Source organism: Podarcis tiliguerta (assembly GCF_965153285.1).
Source record: "Podarcis tiliguerta genome assembly, chromosome: 12".
NCBI classification, from domain to species: domain Eukaryota; kingdom Metazoa; phylum Chordata; class Lepidosauria; order Squamata; family Lacertidae; genus Podarcis; species Podarcis tiliguerta.
Window position 1 is genome coordinate 27,760,865 of NC_139545.1, and position 22,822 is coordinate 27,783,686.

A 22,822-nucleotide genomic window follows, 5' to 3' on the forward strand; every position below is an offset into this window, starting at 1 on the left:
CAGGAGGTTGCCACAAAAGTTATAAAAGCATTTCTCCTGGCACGACATTTACTAGTACAGACAGATGCCACTCATTCAGTCTGTTTGGTAGGAGTGGGAATTGAGTTAGGCAGAGGATTAGACTGACTGTCAGTCACAGCCATCCTTGACTAGTACATGGAGAAACTGCCGATGACAGGGAACACTCAAGACGCAGCGAACCTAACAGAAAACAATAGGTTTATTCACGACAAGCAAGGGAGTCTCCCTGCAGTGCAGCGGTTTAATATGCACCAGTTACAAGTGACATGATGATCAAACGGCTTTCTGTCCCGCTGACACTACTTCTGGCATGGCTCCGGGTAAGCAAGCAAGTTGTAACAGCAGCCCGATTGGAAAGGAAGAGCTTTCGACTCGAATTTCTTGAGGACGATTGGAGGATTTGTTGGCTGGGTAATGGGATATGCCTCTTTTCATCTGCACAGCTTTGGCTTGACTCTGCCAAGGATAGTGGTTACCAGAAGTTTGTAAAAGAGTAAAAAATTAAAAAATCCATTGGATTAAAAAAGAAAGAAAACCCTTTTAATGTCAGCTAAGTGAAAACAGCATGCCCAGTTCATGGCATGCAGTAAATTCTGATTGCCATCAGCAGTCCCTCTATTGCCACCCTTAGCAAAGTCATCAATGTGGATAGGCCTTGACTGTCATTGGGCAGGGCACCTGCCCTATCATTAGGCAAATGCTGAGGTGGCAAATGCTGACGTGGAGATGGAGCAGGGCTGCATGAGCCACATGGCCTGCCTAAGTGCCCTAAGCTGCTCTCGAGTGCAGCTGCTCTCGAGTTATGGATTCAGTCTCACTGCTAGTGTTAAAGAAAAATCCGCTGCCAAACTGGCCACTGTTTATACACAGAACGGGAAAGGCAGCATGGTGTCCCTTTGCCTCAGGCAGCAAAATATCTTGAGCAGATCTTGTTCCGTTACTTTTAAGTTTATTCAAGAGTTTTTGGGGATAAACATTATCCAAAGTATTTCCAAAATTCCAAGCACTGGATCACATGCTTACTAACACTCTCAAAGAATACTTGAAATTTAGTGAGACCAGACTTACCTTTGCAGAAACCATGCTGATTCTTCAACCAGACTTGTTCTTCTTGCTGGGCCTGTTAAGAATCTGATACCTAATTCAAACTATTTGCGTAGATCTCTTAGTCTGCTGTAATATAATGCTTTGTTGAGTTGTACCAGAATTATAAATTCAATAAATAATAACAACAACAACGTTTAAAAATGGCTCTCCTTAGTAATTCTTTGAGAGACGATAGTCGATAAGACATTTGACTTTCTTCAGGGAGACTTGTGCTCAAATCCATACGCAGCTACCAAAAATCAATAGGTGGCTTCAGCTTTCTGAACTTTCTTCTTGAGTTTGCTGTGGAGATGAGCAAGACAAGAACGGACAACATTTTGCCATTGCTTTAGCTTCTGTAAATTAAGACCTTCGTGGCTAAAAGGCAGGCCTAGATCCGATGGGCACAAAGTTACAGGAGGACAGATTTCAGGTGAACATAGAATTGCAGAGTTGGAAGGGACCACGAGGGTCCTCTAATCCTACTCCCTGCAATGCAGGAATCTTTTGCCCCATGTGAGGCTCAACCCCACAACTTAAGAGTCTCCTGCTCTACTGAGCTATCATGAGGAGAAACATATTAATGGGAAGAGCAGTTTGACAATGGAAGCAGTTACCCAGAGGGATGGTGGATGCTCTCTCTCAAGAACTGGCTATCCATCTTTTAGGACTGCTCAAGCTCTGGAATTCCTCAGTTGAATGGGGGCTTGGGCTGGATTGCCTACAGATCCCCCTCCCTCCAACTCTATGATTGATTTACAATCTAATGCTTTTTGATGCCAAAATGTTATATTAAAAATGCCTACTCTGAATGAAATTCCAAGTCTGTAATATATGCCCAGTCTCAGTGTATGCTCTTTTGCTGTCTGTGACTAATGGATGTTGTACATTTGCGAAAAGCATAAATGCAAAGAAGAGCAAGCTTTTGAGTGAAGCAGGGAAAACCAAGATGGCACAGTAATGAAGAGGCTTATTTGCATCTCCCTGGGCACAAATTCTATCAGGAGCTTCGTGGGCTCTGTTTTGGCTGCAGCGTTTTGGGAGAATTCATTGGATTTCTTATGTTTGCATTGTCTGTGTGTGTAATGGTAGTCTAAGGTTACATGTTTATTAAAAGAAAAGCTATAGGGCTTAGCCAAAATATGATCATCTCAGATAAAAGCTGATTCATTTTGGCCCAAGGGCAGAATCACTGAAATAAATCCCACTAAGCGCTCAAAATCAGGGAGAATCAAAGCTACAAATCTGGCAGGCAAGAGTATTAATCTAGCAGTGCTATATATGTTGCATTATAGTGAGGATTTTAATGTGTTCATTCCTTGCGAGGAAGAAACCCCCCCCCCCACATCTGCTTTACATTAGGCCTGCAGAGAAGAGTTAAGTTGATTTCAACCACACTGTAGGCACAGAAAACCAATAAATGGTTTCTGGGCCTCTCTCAAAATAACTTCTGATAAGAGCACATCAGCAATTATTCTTGAGCTGCTAGTTTGAGAGCCTAAATATAACATAGGGAGCAAGCAGAAAAGCAGAGTTTTCAAAATCACAACAGAGCCAAAGCTCCTTGGAAACTGGGGAATTCCACAATGCGTTGGGGAGCCTCCAGTAACACAGCAGCCCCACCATGGCACCAAATGCCTCTGGGCATGCACAGATTGCATTGCTGAAGACTTGGAGGCTTATGGAATCCACTGGATTCCTACATCTTTGCCACCAGAATCTAAAACAGATCTTCAGGGGGATAGGGGAAACGAGTTGAACCTACTGGGTCCATGCATCTCTGTTAAAAGCACAGCACAATCAAAGCAGAAATCCTACCTTTCCACTCAGGTATTTCATGGGCAGATGGGCATTTCTTATCATGTAAGTATACTTTGGTGTTAGTGGAGAAAATAGTATGATGTGTTAAGCTTGTAAGTAGGGATGAATAGATCCACATAGTTGTTTCTCTCTGTTTCTCATTTTTAAGCTTGGTCCTCCCCATTTCTGCATTTGTTTCTTGAAAAACTGTTTTAAAGTCTGTATGAAAATTGATATGTGTTCTTAGGCACATGTATTGCATATTTTAAACGCAATTTTGCATAGCATGTATGCCTTTTTCCCAAACAATTTCCCCTTGGACAGAATGCATTTATGTATGTTATTGCCACTAATGCACTTTCCCCTAATATTTACATTGTTGTGGCCATTCTTTGGTTGAAGCAATGCACTGCAAAATTTGGGAAAGTGTCAATGTTGTTATGTTAAGGTTCACCATTGGTTCAAGAAATGCAATTTTTGTAGTTTCGCAAATTACCATTTCATGAAACAATGCACAAACCAAAACACAACTCTCCTTTAAAATTCACCACTTCTCCAAAGTATTTTTGGAGAGGTATTTTTTGGGGGGAGGGTTAAACTGATTTATTTGGGGTAAATCAAATATTCAGCCTAGAATTCCTAGCCTCACTTCTCTCTTTCTCAAGTGCTCTCACAACAAGGTCTTTAAAAGAAATAAGAAACAGCCTGTGTTGCATGGATAAACATAACTTGCTGGAATTTTAATGGAGAGAGACAGTTGAAAATAATGATCCTTTGATTCTATACATTATGAATAACTATAGCAAACAATCTTATAACTAGTGAACCACATACCCATTAGGGTCACTTTATTACAGTTTGAATATGATGACAGTTTCTATCGCTCGGTTTCGAAAATGGTTCCAATTAGAGCTCTCTTTATTCACATATAGTTCACTGAAACAACATCCTTTGGACATGGAAGCACATTTGCTTAGTACTTAAACACTTCTGAACAATCCCCTCCCCCAAGTAAAAATAAATAAATTAAGGCCACATGTAAATCTTTTCATTAAATGTGATCTGTTTTGCTTCAGCATAGCCTGTCATACAAAAGAAGGATGAGAATTAATGTGGTGTAGTGGTTAGAGGCGTTGGGTTAGGACTAGGAAGATTTAAGTTTGAATTCGCACTCAGCCATAAGATCACCAAGGCTGTAATCCTATCTGGGAGTAGGCCCCATTGAATTTACCACAGAAAACGCCCGTTCTTGTGTTGCCACTCTCCAGACCTCTCATGGAGGAGGCACATGAAGAAGGGCCTCAGATGATGATTGCAGGTTCCAGGCCGGTTCATATGGGGAGCGGAAGTCCTTGAAATTCAGTCCCGCCCCCTGCCTTAAAGCAAGTCTCAAATTGGCTTAACTTAAAAAAATCCAGTTGTCAGGCTTCGGGGAATAAGATCCCTCCCCTGGTGGCAGCAAAGAAGCAGATAAAAAAGAAAGAAAGAATGCTGTTGTTGTTTAGTTGTTTAGTCGTGTCCGACTCTTCGTGACCCCATGGACCAGAGCACGCCAGGCACTCCTGTCTTCCACTGCCTCCCGCAGTTTGGTCAAACTCATGCTGGTAGCTTCGAGAACACTGTCCAACCATTTCGTCCTCTGTCGTCCCCTTCTCCTTGTGCCCTCCATCTTTCCCAACATCAGGGTCTTTTCCAGAGAGGCTTCTCTTCTCTGGAGCCTCAGCTTCACAATCTGTCCTTCCAGTGAGCCCTCAGGGCTGATTTCCTTAAGAATGGATAGGTTTGATCTTCTTGCAGTCCATGGGACTCTCAAGAGTCTCCTCCAGCATCATAATTCAAAAGCATCAATACTTCGGCGATCAGCCTTCTTTATGGTCCAGAATAGTTCTCACCAATTTTGTTGTTGTTTAGTCGTGTCCGACTCTTTGTGACCCCATGGACCAGAGCATGCCAGGCACTCCTGTCTTCTCTTACCAGAGACAAAGAAATGCAGTCCCACTCTAGAAATGGTGTTGCTCCAAGTAAAGTCCCACCTCAACCTTCGTCTCCCGTATTCTATGTCAGTCCTGTATCTGCTAATCTGAGCCTTCTGCCTCTGAGATCTCTGTTCTACTACCCTCAATTCTGGTCCTGAAAGAAGGGGTGTGTGTCCAGGAATGCTTTCCAAGGACACTGAGTCTGTCAGCTGTCTCTCCCCTGGTGTTTCTACTTCTTCCTGCTGTTCCTCTTCCAATATTTCCCAGCTTCTGCCCTCTGCAGCCTCTGAACTATGCCCTTCTGCAAACCACTGATCTAAATCTATACTGTCCTCCTGTTCTCGGGAAGGTTTGGGAGAAGGGAGGGGAGCCCCCACTATTCCTCCTCAGTCCAGCCCCTGACACCAGTACATTTCAATGGCAATCAATTAAATATAAGGAAAAGGGGGGGGGGGAGCCACCACTGCAGTGTCTGCTAAACCGCTAGAAAAATAATTGTCACAATAATGAGAACCACCAGCATAAGCATTAAAATGGATCAGACTAAAAAATACCCATTGGGAACAGCAACAAAAGTGCTAAAACCATTTGCAGTCCTGAAATAAAAGGAAGGTCTTCAGCTGGCCTGAAAACTGATGTTTATGCAGACATCTGGTGAGCTTCTTAAGGGAGAGCATTTCATAAGGGGCAGAGGGAGGGGGTGATATTTTTGGATGGAAATGCCCACCATCCTTTACAGTTGGGGCTGTTGGAGTTAGAATACATGACAAATACTGTGTTGGCTATCCCTGGAGTAGGAATTTCTCTAGGGGAAATATGATACTGAATAGCTATGCATTACTGTAGCTATGCATGCATTCTGGAATAGTCATAAATGACAAAATGGCCCCTGATGGTATAAGCTTCATGTATGTTAAAGCTTAAATTTGTATGGGAAATTATTTAAGTGGGATGTTGCCAAAACATTTGTTTGATGCTGTATTAAGGATACACCTTTAAAGACTTTGGGGTGGGGTTGAGGACAGCTGCTTCATATTACCTCACAGTACATGTTCCAAGAACAACTGAGGGCTTTTGTTTTTACAGTGTAACCTATATATATATAGTTTGCAGCTTCAATGTAAAGTGGAGGCTCATGAAATTGTTTGTTTTGGGGACAGTTAACATTATCCATTGCCGTTGATTTAGTTCTGAAGCCTAGTTTCCAGTAAACCAACCCGAGAAGTTTGATGAGAGCTGTTCCTGTGAAATAAAATTTCAGAGAATGGGAGGCACAGGGCAATCCAACTGTAACTACAAATAGCAAGAAGCCCCATTTTTGGAGGATGATGAGGAAAAAAGTGCACTAGCATGAAGGTATCTTTTTATCTTTTCACTTTTCTCACCTGCTGAAAGAAAGTAGATGCATCATAGCCATGTAAAACCTAACAGATGCTCACTTTGTCTTCAATGGAGGCATTTGTAGCAGGAAGGGACCTCTTTTAGAAGAAAAAAACTCTGATGGAAGTAGGGTGACTCTACTGTGCTCAAACAATACAGAACGTGTACATCACTCAAGCTCCCATAATTTAAACGACTTGCTGTTGAATGTGCCAACAGATGGCACTGACAATGATTGCATTTGAAATGACATCCTGCAACATGGAAATCTTGTGATGTTAGATTGGAGAGGGCTCATTCAAACATAAAATCCACAAACCAGCTGCAATACAGGGATCAAGGGACACAGGTGTGAACTGGTCCTCTTTTTAAATTATTATTACATCCAAAGACTGCAGGAGCACTAAAATAAACAGGAGCAGGTCCTTTGGCCACGGCCTGCATCCGTTTAAAGTAGCTACTATTTTTCACGTCATTATGTGAGATTTGCAATCTATCCCTACAGAAGAGATGAGAAAGGTGTAAGACTACAACTCCCATCATCTGTGACCATTGGCTGTGCCGGCACCAACTGATGGGAACTGGAGTATAAGTACCTAGAGAACCACAGCTTCCCTCTTTCTGCCTTAAGAGATCAGGCCCCAGGAATAAAAGACAATAAATGGATCGTGCTTTCTTGATGCAATCTTATGCATGCCTGCTTAGAACTATTTCCAGTGCAGCTTACCCACAGGTAAGTGGAAATAGGTATGGAACTGCAGTCTGCATTAAAGGGCCCTCAGGCAGGTGAGGCAATGAAATATATCTAAAAGAGGCAGATAAGAGCAAATGTTGTGTACAAGTGTGCTTGTGTTTGTTCATCCATTGTGAAGTGTTCAGCAAACAAAGGAAATGAATTCAATTAATGTTAAATTCGCCTTGATCTATGTGGCAATTTACAGCAATTTTATCACTCGCTTTCCAGTTCTCTCTCTTTTTATGTCTCACTTCTGATTTGGTGTTGTGTGATAACAAGGAAGGATTATGGAACACTGTGCCACAAAATCTACAGAGGAGCTTTCCATCTCTCTAGTGGTGGGTGGGGCGGCCTCCAAGTTTTCTTCGATGCCCTGTGGGTTTCATTCTCGTATTCTTTCCATTCTTTTATTAGTCAGCAATCACAAAGGGTATTTATAGAACTTTATTATGTGAACTTTTCGGAAGAGCCAAACAGAGTTCTCTCTGCCACAACCGGCTTTCTTTGCCACAGTGTTGAATATACAGGCTTATTTTACATAATCAGAAATAGATGTAAGGAAACACCCTGTGGTTCTCCATTGCTGGGGCAGAAAGTGTGTGTGGGGGGGTGTTTAAAGGTACAGTCAAAATGAAAGAGCTTAAAGACCTAGACAAGATGTAGGTTTTTTAAAAAATGGACCAAATAAGTTTTTACGCAGCCCATCTCTTTTGCTTAATAGCATCTTAGGAGGATGTCAATTGCCTTCAGCTTCAAAGCATCTTAAGTACTTCACCATGGACATGAGTCAGTAGGAAAGAAGGGTGAAATAGAGTGCTATAGACAAGATTCCCCCCCCCCCCGGGGTACCAGAAAAAGGGCTTGGCCTAGTACTAAAACAAAAGGTGGGGGTGGGGGAGAGAAGCTGCCCACAGTGAAGGGGAAAGTATGTTTTCTTTAAAGAATGTAGGCCATTTCTAAACTCACCTGCCACCTTTTGACAGCCAGGTTTTGTTTTGCTTGCTCTTTTATTTTTTAAAAAACTGAAGATTGAGCTAAATGCATTGTGATTGGGCCTCTAGGGCAAGGAACCAAAGTAATGAAAGTACAACTAGATGAAAGGACAGAAAGCCAGAGGGAAAATAAACTATATCCACACACACACACACCACTTTAGAAAGAATTCCAGAGCTTTTCCTAAAAAATGCCCATAAGGAAAAAGGCAGAGACAAGGAACTTATATTTTTGTAGCTAACATTCTGTATTGTTCATGCTCTGCTGCCTGACACTTTTAAATTGCATCTGAGATAAGGGGATTTCACCCAGTCGCTGCGTTCAATTGGTACTTGCCCCAAATGCTTTTGAGCATTCAAGGGGTGTGGTTCTGAATTATAGCACTGGACTTGCCCCCTGAGGTAGCACAAGAAGCACGGTCAGTAAACGAGAGCGCAAGTACAAATAAATGAAACTGAGTGCCATCACTTCAGACTGAAAATACTGTTCACCTGCAACGCTCTGAAATGAGGTGACTGGAGGAACTTCGATTCCACAGTGCTCAACCTACACAGCACACAGTTGTAAGGAATATGTCTAGCTTTGAGTGTGAGCAAGCACTGGGCCATTAAAGCACAAAGAAAACAAAGCACACAATGTCAGAAGAGAAGAGAATTTATTCTGAAATACACACAGGGAAGGGGAATCTGTGGCCTTCCAGATGTTTGTTGGGTTACAACTTATCTTACTGTTAAGCCATGCTGACTGCGGCTGAAGAGACTTGGGAGCACATCTAGAGGGCTACGGCTTCTCCATTCTTGCTATAATACAAAAAGCTGGGAGCAATAATTGCTATGTGCTTACAATGAACACACATTCTAGAAACGCACACGTGAACGAGCTGCACAAAAATGCACACATCACCACATTCCAAAGATTTTGCAGCTGAGTGACAGTTCACACCCTTTTTTTTTACACCTCTTTTCATACAGCTAATCGGAAACTCAGGGGCTATTTTCCCATGGAACACCAAACCTTTCTGGTATGCACACTCCTTGGACAGATTTCTTTTAACACCTGAAAGCAACTGCCTTTCATAAATACTGCATGGCTGCCTTGCGCATGCAGATGACTGCCTGCAAAAACAGCTCATGGAACTGGGACACTCCACTGAATGCACCATGTATTCACATATCCCTTGAAACAACAAACAGCAACAGATCAATGTGTATTTGCACACAAACCATGTTTTCGGGTTGCTAATTCCAACGAGGCTGTCTACTGGAATGGGTCGGCAAGGATACTTTATGCAAGACTGAAGAATAGAAACCAAATTTAGTTTTCCACCATACTCCATAGCAACAGAGGGGGGAAACCTGCAGCCTTCCAGATGTTGCTGAAGATAGTAAGTGGTCCTTAAATGGGAATAACGACTCCCACCATCCCTGACCACTGGCCATGTTGGCTGGGGTGGGTGTTCTGCCACATCTGGAGCACTGCAGGTCTTCCACTTGTACCAGTAGAATGTTAAATGCTGCATTTCATCCTGGTAGCTAAAGGTAACTGATTTTTAAGTCTAAGGGATAGAGTTAAATTTTGTGGTCGACAACTACAAGTGACCTTTTCATTTTTCCTGTCTTATATACGAAAGGGAAGTTGAAGCTCACTTCAGTATGCCTGTAAAACAAAAAGCTTTTGTTCTAGAGCAGCCTTTCTCAACCTGTGGGTCCCCAGATGTTGTTGAACTACAACTCCCATCACCCCTAGCTAGCAAGGCCAGAGCTCAGGGATGATGGGAGTTGTAGTCCAACATTATCTGGGGACCCACAGGTTGAGAACCGCTGTATCTAGAGGCTTCAATGTGAAGGGTACCAAAACAGCTGCAACAACAGCATCCCAATCTGTGCCACACATTCACAAAGCATTCAACAGAGGTGAACAATTCTACATTAAAGTACATGAGTTTGAGAAGAAAGAGTTTGAGAAGAAAGCAGGATGTTGGACTCTGATGTCAGCTCTCAACCCAGCTAAAAGTTATCCTTTATGGAGTTGTCAGTGTTTCGAAGACAATTTCTCTGAAATCCCACAACCAAAAGAATGAAATATTATGGTTGCAGTCGAAAGGTTCCCATGCGGAATTGTGTAGCATCAACCTTGTGCCAGTCCGCTCTTCTGTGCAGTCCTAATAATGTGAGCAGAATTACATACCACTGTCATAGTGCTGAAGCGGAGATCTAGCTGCTGAGATTAGCCAAAGGAAGAGAGTACCAGCCTTGTACAAAAACATGCTTCTGTGCGTGGGACCCATCTTGTTTGAATAAAAATATTGTCTAATATTATCCAAGGTCAGGTCTAGCATTTGGAAATTCTCACTGGGGGGGCAATGTCAGAACAAATCCTACCGTCAAAAAAATGCCCCCCTTTACTTCCTCCCTCGTCACACGCAGGCCTTAGATCTGGACCTTAATTATGCTTACAGGAGACCCAATACAACAATGGAACTTAAAATATAGTTACCACTGAAGTCCCACTAGCTTTAATGGGTTTCTCCTAAGCATAACAAAGTCTAGATCAGAGCTTTCCAAACTTTTCATGTCGGTGACACACTTTTTAGACATGCATCATTTCGCGACACAGTAATTCAGTTTTACTAGCCAACTGGAGGTTAAACTAACGCCTTTCCAGCCCCGGGAGGAGCACTGAGCGCACTCACGCAACACACCTACACACTGCAGCCGACACACTAACATGATGCAACACAGTTTGGAAAGCTCTGGTCTAGATCCACTTCAATTGTTTTAAAAGTAGCAGCAAAAACTAGGTGAAGCCTCATTTTGAATTCTATCATCCTTTCCACTCTGTTCTGTTTGGCATTTGAAGGAGGGGTTCAAAGGCACCAAAAGCATTTTGAAATTCTTTCTGTTACTGGGGAGTAACACGAACTCAGCTGGTACCTTTGCCAGAGACAGACACCTGAGGGAGTATGCAACAGATGGTTATAGAGAGAGGGAGGTCTAGCAATGTTGGATCTTGTGTATGAAAGAGGGTTGTCCATCCCAAGCAGTCCTGGAAACCAAGTTATTCAATATGCTTTCAAGTGTCTGTATTATCTTCTAGAACTAGGAATAAAGTATGGTGTGCTGTGGAAAAAATTACGTATTAGCTCTAGTCAGGTGATATTTTATTGTCGTATATTATGCTTTACAAGTTTGACTGAAGCTCATTAAAAGCACTATAAAATTATACCCCAACACGTAAGAAATTAACTGCATGACATAAAGCATAGATAACAAAGGGTGATGGGAGACAGACGGAAAGGGGGAAAGCCAAGACAGAATCTACAAAAATGGGTAGTCTAATACTGATTAAAACTAGGAAATAATTTGCTTGGAGGTGGGAGGGTAAGTGTGGGGTTGGTGGGGCGATAAGTCAGCAATTCATCACTTTTGAGAACAGTTTGGTGTAGATCAACAGTGCACCACCAATACACAGGTTTGTTACATATAGATGCAGCTAATGCAGAGAAACAAGTTGATATTACACATAACAGAATTAAACTAGGCTACAATAAAGCAGTACACCAGTTTGTACTGCAGGCCTTGGCACTTAGTGGCGGGATCATATTTGGTTTAGCAGAAGTGATATGATATGCAGGTCTCAATTTGTTGTGGAGTTTAATGTTTTGTTTTTGTTTTGGTCTTTTTCTTTAAAAAAAAACAACCCTACATTATCCCTTTGAACCTTTCACATTTTACAGTACAGCTACTGATTGTCAACATTACTCTTGTAATAATAATAAGAAGAAGATACTGTTACAAAAAATATTACAGCAATTGTTTGGAAAGAAGATAATAAGAAGCAATCAATGGCTACTAATCTAATGCGTTTAGTGATGGCCAAAGCAAAGTTCAATGCTTAAAGGGCATTACAGCCCAAGCTTCATAGCTATTATTGAAACATAGTATCAAACAATATTTCCTTTTTAAAAGCAGGGCTAGATCCTAAATTTGAAGGTCTACAAACTGCCTGGCCATCTTTTCTAGAAGGACAAATTTACATGATTTGTGTAAGCAAAATTTTACCATGACTCAGATTTAAGATGAAAACAACAACACCGCTTTCAAGTGATTAAAATGAGTAGCCACCTCCCGCTATCCATACAACCTTACCCTTAAAAACATTCCTTCTTGTTATATAAACGTATATATATATATAAAAAACTTAACTGAAACTCTTTTCTCATCAAAAATTTAAACACCACCCTGGAGGGAGTTGGTTTATTATTATTTTTCTTTTTTGAAGAGTCTACACTGTCATTTACATTATACATATGTATGCAATAGACATTTTAATAATATGGAATAACACTTTAAAATTAACTGTTTGTAAAATATTTTACAAAGACATCATTAAATGGTGCTTATTACATATTAACAGCATGTAAGGATATTCACTTGTTTGAACATGTACACATCCCTCCCTCCCCCCCCCATTTAAACTACTATGAAACACCAAACATTGGTGTATGCGGTTCTAAAAATCCTCAGATAAAAATGTTTTCCATTTTTAAAAACAAAGCTTAAAATATCCTTTTTTTTTGTTACAAGGATCATCTCTCTCTAATTTTGAACTAAAATAAATTTTCAGTTTTTTCATCTCTTGAACAAAGACATTTAAAGTGAATTCACATACACATAGAAAGATAGCTTTTTCTTTTTAGAGTGCAATCATCAGGGATATTTAACATGAACAGACCCTCTCCCCACTGGAACGGTTGAAAAACAGCAGCCAATCAAAATTTGACCCTCAGTGTAGAAATTTTATTTTACAAAAGTAAACTTTAGTACTATTTGCTACTGAGACATTGCTTTCCACTGGTTTTTTAAAATTAACCTATCTCAATAACCGCTTTAAATGGAAGTATTTGCATAGAGCAGCCTTGTACTTTTTTTTTAAAGAGACCATTTGACAAGTGTTGTAACACAAGATAAGGCACATGTTTTCAGTATTTGAAATTCAGAGCTAATTCCGAGGAGACAATTTTCTCCTAAAAGGTTTCTGTTTTTACCCTGTTCTACCTGAAGAATGCAGAAAAGCAACAAAACACAAAATCAAAAATCCCAGTCTTTTAACAAAGTAAAAACTCTGCACATATAGGATAATATCAAATTCTAAAGAAAAACAATATACATTTAATAGAGAAGGAATACACTGCTTATAGGTCTCTAGCTTTTTAAAAACAAACCAAAGTAATCACTAAATAGTCACAAAGTAAATATGATTTGTTCTTACAGTGAATCTCCTTTTTCCTAACAAGCTCCTTTCTGAAATAAGGTAGCAAAGTTGTGAGGCACTTAAGGCTAACTGTAAAGGAGGAATGCAACGGATTTGGTTGTACAAAACCTAAAACTGTGTATCAAACCCTTGTATTAAACCGTCTACTAAAGTGCTAGAACCTGACATGTAAAGTAAAAGGATAAGCTGAAAAACTACTAAATAAAATTAACTGAAGAAAAGACATAAAAAATTGAGTGCTTCACTTGCTCCTCTATTTAGAACATGGCTTTTCAAAAGGCCTAAAATAATCTAAGATTAACTATCTTATACCATTCCAAATAAGATTGTCGAAAGTGCCCATTTTATCTGCTAAACATAAAACCATTTGCCTTATCTTATGTTCTACAATGTGATGCAGTAATATTGCAATAGTGCATATTTTCACACTCACTGAAAATTACATGTGAACACTTTTAGGCCACGATTACAGCTCCAACTTCCACCTATGAATATTAGGTTTGGGATGACAAATCCTATATGCATGCGTTTTAAGTGCAACCACACATGATTTTCAATCTCTGTTCAATAATCCAGTCCTGATCTCTTTCTCTATATGACTTTGTTCTTGAACTACATAAAACCACTGGATGCCAAATCAGAGAAAGGTCTGGATTCTGCTGGATGATGAAGAGGCTGAAGATGTGTTCCAGGCTGGGTGTTGACAACATCTAATTGCGGTGGATATGCATCATTCATATTTCCTCCATTAAAACTATTCTGGAACTAGAAAAAAAAAAGGCAAGGTCTTATTAAAGATAAATTGCTTTCTTCTTAACACTGCTAATTTATATCCAGGTACAGAATAAATGATCCTGCATGCAGTATTCTAATTTCACTGCTTAAGCAGAAACTATTTGATCCCAGCTAAGCTAGTTGCACTCGGGTCCTTTGGGAGCCAATGTGAAAAGTTATTTCAATGAAAACTAAATGCAACTTATCCCAACACCTGTAAAATACGTAACACAGAATCTTAACGGGACACATTTAACTGGTAGTTGAAAGGACAACTATTTTCTTTCCTAGCTACCTGAAATGATTCTTGCCTAGCAGGAAAGATTGGTTTCTGCTGAATGAAGAGAAAAGATTTCATTTCCCCCATTTCTTCTTCTAAGTCTCTCCATATAATACAGGTGTGTGTGGTGTGGTGTGGTGTGTGTGTGTGTGTGTGTGTTTAAAAAACAACTTATGGTTTTCATCTTCCTAGCACAGTATCTACCTAATATCTGCTCAAGCAGGCCTGTTTCATCCACCTCACCTCAAGAGGAAACCCTCAACAGTCCATAGGTGCTGGATGCTGACAGCATGGGCAAGCTCATTGGAGGTTTTATAATTTGCTTTTTAAAAGTACAAACTAATATAATTCTGCATACTTTGGCAGTTTACCAAGTATGTGGAACATACCACCTAATTTTAGGGTATTCCACCTAATTTTAGGGTATTCCATTAGAAGTTATTATGGTGATGAATTTGCTCTCAAAATTTTCAGAAAATTTATGAATTCTGAATGTTTTGATACATGTTTAGCTAAACAGCCTCAGAGTATTTTGCATTTGGCAGCAGCAGATATTCACTGCTATTTAGTGCCCTCTGGATTTTGTTCTAATTTCACTCGCCCACCTACCCATGAAAACATTATTTCACAGGCAGCAAAGATCACATTTCAGTCTTTGAATCAAAGATCTAAATTTCACATTTTGTTTCAAATGCTTTAGTTTCAAGCTCTAACACAGGCAACATCAACAAAAGCAGAAGTAAAACATCTAGCCTGGTTTCCGAATATGCAACATCTTCTGATTGAAGAAGTGTTCTATCAAATAGATTATACACAAGTATCAAATACAAATAACTGCATTTATAACACTATAACTTAGATATGCAGTGTACAATCCTATACATGGCTATTCAGAAATAATCCCCAATGAGTTCAATGGACTTATTCCTACATAAATGTGTACACGTCTGCAGCCTAAAATATATACGAATATGAACTGCTGCAACCTCCTGAAACCTATTTAGACTTTTGGATACTGAGCCATTTGACAGCTCTGAAATCTTTTTGTCAGTTGTAGAGAAAAATTATAACAAAATCCAATGACTTGGAAGATAAAGCATATTTTGTATCACTTGATCTGACCACAAGTAAATCTCGGCACCTTAACAGGTCAAAAATTTAATTTATATTTCTGTCAGTTAGAATATTTTGGAGCCTGTTTTCCGGCTACCCCTAACTTTAGATCTTTCTAGTTTATATAACGGAAGTTCCACTAGCTCTTGTCTGAATCATTCCTTTCACTGAACTCTTCCTCTTAACAGTGTTTTCAAGTTCATTTCAGGCCAAAAGCAGATGCTCCAAAAAGCCTGAAGAGAATTCTTCTTAAAATGAGTATAAAGTGCATCAAAAAATTACACATCAGCACCCTCAGAAATGGCTATAAATCATAAAGACAATCCAGCTCTATTAAATGCAACGTTCTACAATGCAATTTTTGTTGAGACATGAATAATCACATGATCCAAATAATTACACCGAGAGGATGTATAATAATAAATACATGCATTAACAAAAAGTCTCTTTGTGGGATGCACGGTGGATGCGTATGCAAAGGCTAGTGATGTTCTCTTAAAAAGTGGACTTGGATGGCCCCAGAGGAGGTTTTCTAAAAGATCAATAGCACCAACTAAGGCCAACGAAAGTGCAGCCAAGGGCTGTGCAAGCATACACTCCAAACTGCCAGAGCATGTTCTACCCCAAGTCATTGACCTTTATAGCAAGAGATCTAAATCCTACAAGCACAAAGCTTTAATGAAGAGTTTCGTAGAATGCAGAACTTATCATGTCATGGTTTGGCATTATATGCAAGAGTAGAGGAGAACCAAGCTTTAGCCTTATGTGCTTCCTTCCTCCTCTTGCGTGCTGGGGTTGTTTTCTTTTTCAGAAATGCAGTGTTTCATAAAATTAACTGGTAACATATTGAATTGATACAAGTCAAATCTAAAAGCAACGTTATCAACAATTTTTTTCCAGGTGACTGCTCTTAGAAAAGCACATATTCTGATGCACACAAGCATTCTAAAACTATTGTTTCAGTGCCTTTCTCCCCTTTAATATCAAAATTTTATTTGGAACCCACGTTGAAGGTCTTGACTTTGAGCAGCAAATACCTGACAAATATGTTATTTAATCCTGACAGTTCTAAGCCCCCCCCCCCCATTTTTTCATCAACATGATGGGTGATTGTTCACTGGTGTCTGTGCATGAGCGGAATGGCCTTTTGCTTGTGCAGCAAGACTTCTTCTGCCTCTCCTCCCATTTGCAGCCCCCTCCCAAATCTGCTCCAGAGGGTTAAGAGACATTCAGAGGCAGATGAGGGAGGTTCAGGGAACTCCAGGGATGGGAAGGAGAGTAAAGTGAAAGTTGGGTCGGGAAAGAGAAAGTCCACTTACACTATACTGAATTTCACCAGGTATGAGGAAGTCAGCCCCTTTGATTTCAATGGATCAAAAGAGAGATTATATTAGGGACACGGGTGGTGCTGTGGGTTAAACCACAGAGGCTAGGACTTGCCGATCAGAAGGTCGGCGGTTCGAATCCCCCAACGGGGTGAGCTCCCGTTGCTCGGTCCCTGCTCCTGCCAACCTAGCAGTTCGAAAGCACGTCAAAGTGCAAGTAGATAAATAGGTACCGCTCTGGTGGGAAGTAAATAGCGTTTCTATGCACTGCTCTGGTTCGCCAGAAGCGGCTTAGTCATGCTGGCCACATGACCCGGAAGCTGTACGCAGGCTCCCTCGGCCAATAAAACGAGATGAGCACTGCAACCCCAGAGTTGGCCACGACTGGACCTAATGGTCAGGGGTCCCTTTACCTTTTTACACATATAAAGAAGCTTAAATTTGATAAGATTTCATATGTCATTATCTGTAAGCATCTATTGAGACATGGAACTGTAAAAAAATATATAGTTTGTTCAATTCATGTTTACTGAAATGAATAAGAGCAGCATGATTGCTGATATATTTATTAAGACAATGTGCAAATTTGGCATAATCTAGTTTACTGGCCAGGGATGGTCCCTGTAGCCTCATGCCATTCCTTATCCTGCAGTTTTTCCAACTATCCAACGCTTCCTCTTGCCTAGGTACAAATTAGTTTTGGCCCATGTAGTGAGGGATAGGGAAGGAAACTTCTGGTTGTTGCTGTTGTTGTTATAGCTTATGGGAATTTCACATCCATGGCCATTACACTTGCAGTCCATAATGTTTATTACATGCCAAGTTTGTGTAAACAAGAATAATTCACTGTAGCTTCCGAACAGCACATGTTTTCAATGTGATTTTTAAAGATGAAAATTTTTGCCGCAAGACATGGAGAGTATGGTCAGTGAAGTGATCTTGGGGGAACTGTCACAAGGGACTTTATACACTAAACTACATTTTAGAAATCAATCTAGATCCCAAAGCTGCAGTTGAAGAAGACATAAACTGTTTTTTTAAAAAATCCTAACAGGATGAATGTGAGTCCTTCTAGAAAACCTCTAGTTTGGAATCTGGATATATGCTCCAAGCTAAGCAAAGAGAATGGCAAACCAAACAAAGGGCTTGTGTGAAAGTTTCTTTACATTTGTTGCCTGACACATACTATATGGCACATAAAAGTCTATTTTGGTTTTGAAGATTATACGTCTATAACACTTGTTGGGGACAATTGCCAACTAATGAAAACTACTGTGGATGAAGATTTAGCTGTGGGCTTTGTTATAGGGTCTCAGACTCAGAATTCAAACTTACTGGAGTAAAAAAAAAAAGTTTCAATGCAAACTAAAGTAAACCTTCAAGCTGGGTGAGTCAGAGAGCTACTGAATGAGTCAAATATAATAGCTTGAAGGCAGACCCAGCTGCATTTCAAACAATGATGGAAAAATGTCAACTATTACAGCTATGGAAGGATTACAGTTCTAGCCACGCAACACTGTACTAAAAGTTGAAAGCATAGCTTTAAGCAGTGGCCAGCTTCTAATATCTTGTAGTGTTTTGATTCTTTTTTCATGGATCTACAGCAGTACTTCGTCAGCGGAGGGTCTGGGGCCATCAGTGGGCCCATGTCTATGACTAGATGGGCACCCAGTGCTTGGGCATACTGTAGCCTATTGGACTGACCAATGCAAGCGCAGCAGCATCTTGCAAGCATGGCACATAGGAACATGTGGTGGTGATTCTGAGAGCAAGGTTGTAGCATGCAAAGTCAGAGGGGAGGAAAGAAAGAAAGAAAGAAAGAAAGAAAGAGAGAGAGAGCGATGGAAAACAGATGATGGACAGACTGAGTAGCAGTTTAGAGAAAGAAGAGAGTCTGAGGGAGACGAAAAGGAAAGTGCCTGCAACTGCAATATACAGTCATACCTCATGTTACGTTTGTTTCATGTTACGTTCTTTCAGGTTACGTCCCGCGGCAACCCGGAAGTACCAGAAAGGGTTACTTCCGGGTTTCGCGGCTCACGCATGCGCAGAAGTGCAAAATGACATCACACGCATGCACAGAAGTGGCAAATCACAACCCACGGGTGTGCAGATGCACCGCTGTGCGTTGCACTCTTCTCATGTTGCGAACGGGCCTCCGGAATGGGTCCCGTTCACAACCAGAGGTACCAATGTATATATAAATAAAATCAACAACATCAGGGAACAGAGAAGGGAGGGGAAGTTGTTATAAGAGAAGGAAATATAAAAAGAGAAGAGATGTGAAGGAAGTCAGCAGGTTGGTTTTTCGGGGTAGGGATAAGGTTATTTCATGGTTTGAGGTGACAAATTCAGTGCAAAAGGAGAAGGCAAGAATAAATGACAGGAATGACTTTTGAGACACAGAGTGGGAGAGAAAATATAAAACAAAACACTTTCTCCACAAGGAGCCCCTGGTTTAGCAAATTCTACCTAAAATGGGGATGCTGAGTCACGACACCTCCAGAGCCAATGCCTATATTTAGGTTGAGAAATGCTGAATGATGGACCTCCTTGCCACAAGGAAATTTCTGTGGCAAAGAATTTAGCAATTTTCAAAGAGAAAGTAGGTGTCAATAGAAAATGCCAGTAACTGCCAGCTAGTTATGCCAAGGTCTACCTCAGTTTACTATCATTTTGTGATTGATTCTGCCTTTGGCTCTGTCATTTTCTGGCTCTCGTGAATTTTCAGCCCTTTCAAATGAAACCTGGGAGAAGAAAGTTCGAGAAATCCTGGTCTGCAGCAGCAAGTAATCGTTACTTGCAGCAGCAAGTAATATCAACAGGGTTTAGTTTCCTGTGTATACAAATTTAACAGAACTGAGGCTAAAATGGTTTAAAGATCAGAAAGTCCAATTTTAGTCCCAAGGCAAGATCCTCTTACAGATCAGCCCATATGACAGTTTGCCAAGAGAAGCTGCCAGCTGGGGTTGGAAGACTCATCACCAGACCTGACCTACACCAAATAACCATCATCAGCCACATTAGTTTTTTTCTCCTAATGCTGTCCTAAGGAGACATCATAAATGTGTTCTATCCCACAAACTTCTGAATGCCAGACAAAATTTATTCACCAATAATGTGAAGCCATTAAAGATAATATTGTCCTTCTACACTTATTTTGGTTCTTAAATAATTGCTCCGTATGACTCCGAAAATAATCTGACAGCATTTGATGCTGACCATGTGAACACACTGAAATTATGTAGATATTGTTTAAATCTATTTCTTCCCATGCAAAAGTGCATTAATCACTACTTTAAATATCTTAAATTACCTACAGTAATGTAGCAAAATTAAGTTTCCTGACCCTAATGAAGCAAATAATTCACCATTTGACATGACTGATCCTTTTTTCTTCATAGTTACAGTTAAAATAATTGCTAAGCAATAATGAGGCAGCAGGAGAAAAGGATTCTATTGGAGGGGTACCAGAAAATTTATGCTACGCAGCTAAGTCCTTAGGTCTCTTTAGGGTGGCCCACTGAATAAAACTCCATGCACAAATTAAGATGCAAACCAATCAGATGGTAACAGTTCATTTGTACAATGAATTTGTATATTTAAAATTGTTAGCTAGAGAGCAACTCTCAGAACACTGACACAGCACATTTCCAAGTTAAAAAAAAGCCAAACAAATAATTTCAGAAATGCCATACCTTGCTTAGCAATGCTTGCTGTCCAGATACCACAGGATTATACTGCATTTGTTCTGTGCTGTTTGGTTGCGTTTCAGATACACACTGATACATTGACACAGCACCTGCATAGCACGTCTGTGGAGTTACTATAACTTGCTGAGAGTTTACTCCACAAGGCTGGCTTTCGGGAACCTGCTGCAAACAACTGAGAAAATCCTCCAGACCAGAAGGCCCTGAATAGGATGATCTGTCAAAGCTTCCTACTGGGAAGTCTATCTGTGTAAAATCTGAAAGCTGTGACACCATGCTGGTTGGCTGCTTGTAGGGAATGAACTCCTGCCTACATGCGTATGTTGCTGTGTTGACTTCAGATTTGTAAGGGAACTCCTGAGTTACTTCCTGCATGCCAGAAAAGACATACGGCTGTGTCTGTTGCTGTGAAGGGTTAAGGGGCATGCTGCTGACAGAGTTCCAGTTTGCGAGCATCCCATTGACGTGCATGTGCTTCATCTTCTGACACAGCTGCTGCTGCTGCTCCACCCCTGGTTGCTTCTGCTGCTGCTCCAGTTGTTGCTGCATTAAACAAGTCGAGTTCTGAACCATGGGCTGCTGTTGCTGCTGGCAACCCGAATACAAGAGGTCAGACTTGTTTAAAGACTCCTGAACATAGGTCAAGATTTCATCAGTTATATCTATGTCTCTAATATCATCTGCCCCAGAAAGTTCGTTTTTAAAAAACTCTTCATCCTGCTGAAAACATTTTATATCTTCAAAGTCAACACCCAGAGTTTTCATGATGTTGTACAGTTCACTGTTTTTGTTATCCTGAAAAAGTCCCACACTGTCTTCAGGAAGCATCAAGTTGCTTTCCTGGGGGCACTCAGTCTGCTCCTGTTTCAGAATGCTGTTATTCCTCACTGGTAAAACATTATCCTGCCAATCACAGGCCATCATGCTACCCAGTTCATCCCAGGTGTCCGCAAAAAGGTTCCTCTCAAAGGACATTTTATTTGGAGCAGGTGGGCAGAGATACACAGATTCATCTTGCTGCAACATTGCACCCAGAAGTGAATTGGGATCAACAGATTCTTTGCGCAGTGTAGCCTTAGACGAAGCTCCTTTCCCAATGCTGCTTTTAACCTTTGCCTGAGAAGAATCCATTAAGCCAGGCGGCTGAAACATCACTTCATAGAGCACAGCCTCACCTGTCGCGAACACGAAGGGCAGCTTCATGTTCCGCTTCCGTAAATGCTCTGCCCCTTCTTCATCTCTGAATTGCAAAATAACAAGAATAGCAAGTTAATAGCAGGAACTGTAAGAAAGAAAGGAAAGCCATACAGTCATACCTCGGGTTACAGACACTTCAGGTTGCGTTTTTTTGGGTTACGGACCACTGAAACCTGGAAGTACTGGAACTGGTTACTTCCAGGTTTTGGCGGTCGTGCATGCGCAGAAGCGCTAAATCGCACTTTGCACATGCGCAGAAGTGCCGAATTGCAACCCACGCGGGTTGCAAATGCTGTGGGTTGCTAACGTGCATCCCGCATGGATCATGTTCACAACCTGAGCATCCACTGTATTTTACTTTAGTGCTGCAACAGACTCTCCCAGTACCTGAACAGATACAGAAAGCTATTATAATTGGGGGAAAGGCACAGCACTAAAACTGCACACCTGTATAAGAAGCAGACACTAATGGTAGGCTGGGAGAAAAGAAACATAATTTACATATTGACCTAAATCCAAAGGACCACATGACAGCTTCCTTATGCCTACAGGAAGTTTGAACATGTTTTTGAAAGACACCCCTAGCTTCTGCCAATTCTGCATGGCAAAATGTTTTTGAAAGCACAGGGAAGGGTGGGGAGAGATGACTGGACACTCTGCATCCTAGTTATTAAGTTCAATTTTTATATCAAAACTATTTGCTAATGGAGATTAGAAATTCTATCAATCCTGTATCTATAAACAACAGTCAATAATGTGATGAATATTCTGCATAGCATTAATAATGAAGAACAACAACTGAAAGGACACCCAAGTATTTTAAATGATTTTGTCATTCACAGAAACATGTTACAGAATATTTACTTTTCTGTATTTAGGCGAAGATCCAAAAAAGTGAAGATAGTTCTATGCACCTCAGGGGGCATCAAGAACCTTTCTGATTAATAACAGTTTCCCTGGCTGTATGGGAAATAGCTTTTTCAAACTGAGTAGAGTTAAAAGCAGCCTGTGATACTGTAGTTATTCTTCAGAGACAATAAAAGCAAATAATTTCACACTGGGCTAATGCAAGCCTCTAGCATGTACTTGTTTGGGGTTTCAGTCTATAAGATAATTTACCCACCGTATCCCATTTTGAAGGTTACTAGTAACTCATA

The 22,822-nt window shown here is 40.6% G+C and overlaps 1 protein-coding gene and 1 long non-coding RNA gene across 2 annotated transcripts in view; one reads left to right on the forward strand and one right to left on the reverse strand.

Moving 5' to 3' along the window:
• The window catches only part of LOC310660671, a 365,222-nt gene extending 353,042 nt beyond the window's left edge, over positions 1 to 12,180 (forward strand). Inside the window, exon 2 of the long non-coding RNA XR_014503597.1 lies at positions 9,676 to 12,180. This is a non-coding gene — a long non-coding RNA (uncharacterized lncRNA). The remainder of the gene's footprint in view (positions 1 to 9,675) is intronic.
• The window catches only part of AHR (aryl hydrocarbon receptor), a 46,642-nt gene continuing 34,955 nt past the window's right edge, over positions 11,136 to 22,822 (reverse strand). Inside the window, exons 10-11 of the mRNA XM_083405383.1 lie at positions 20,457 to 21,708; positions 11,136 to 14,031 (exon numbers count right to left, since the gene is read on the reverse strand). Of these exons, the coding sequence (XP_083261509.1) occupies positions 13,879 to 14,031; positions 20,457 to 21,708 (1,405 nt within the window). The 3' untranslated portion in view covers positions 11,136 to 13,878. The remainder of the gene's footprint in view (positions 14,032 to 20,456; positions 21,709 to 22,822) is intronic.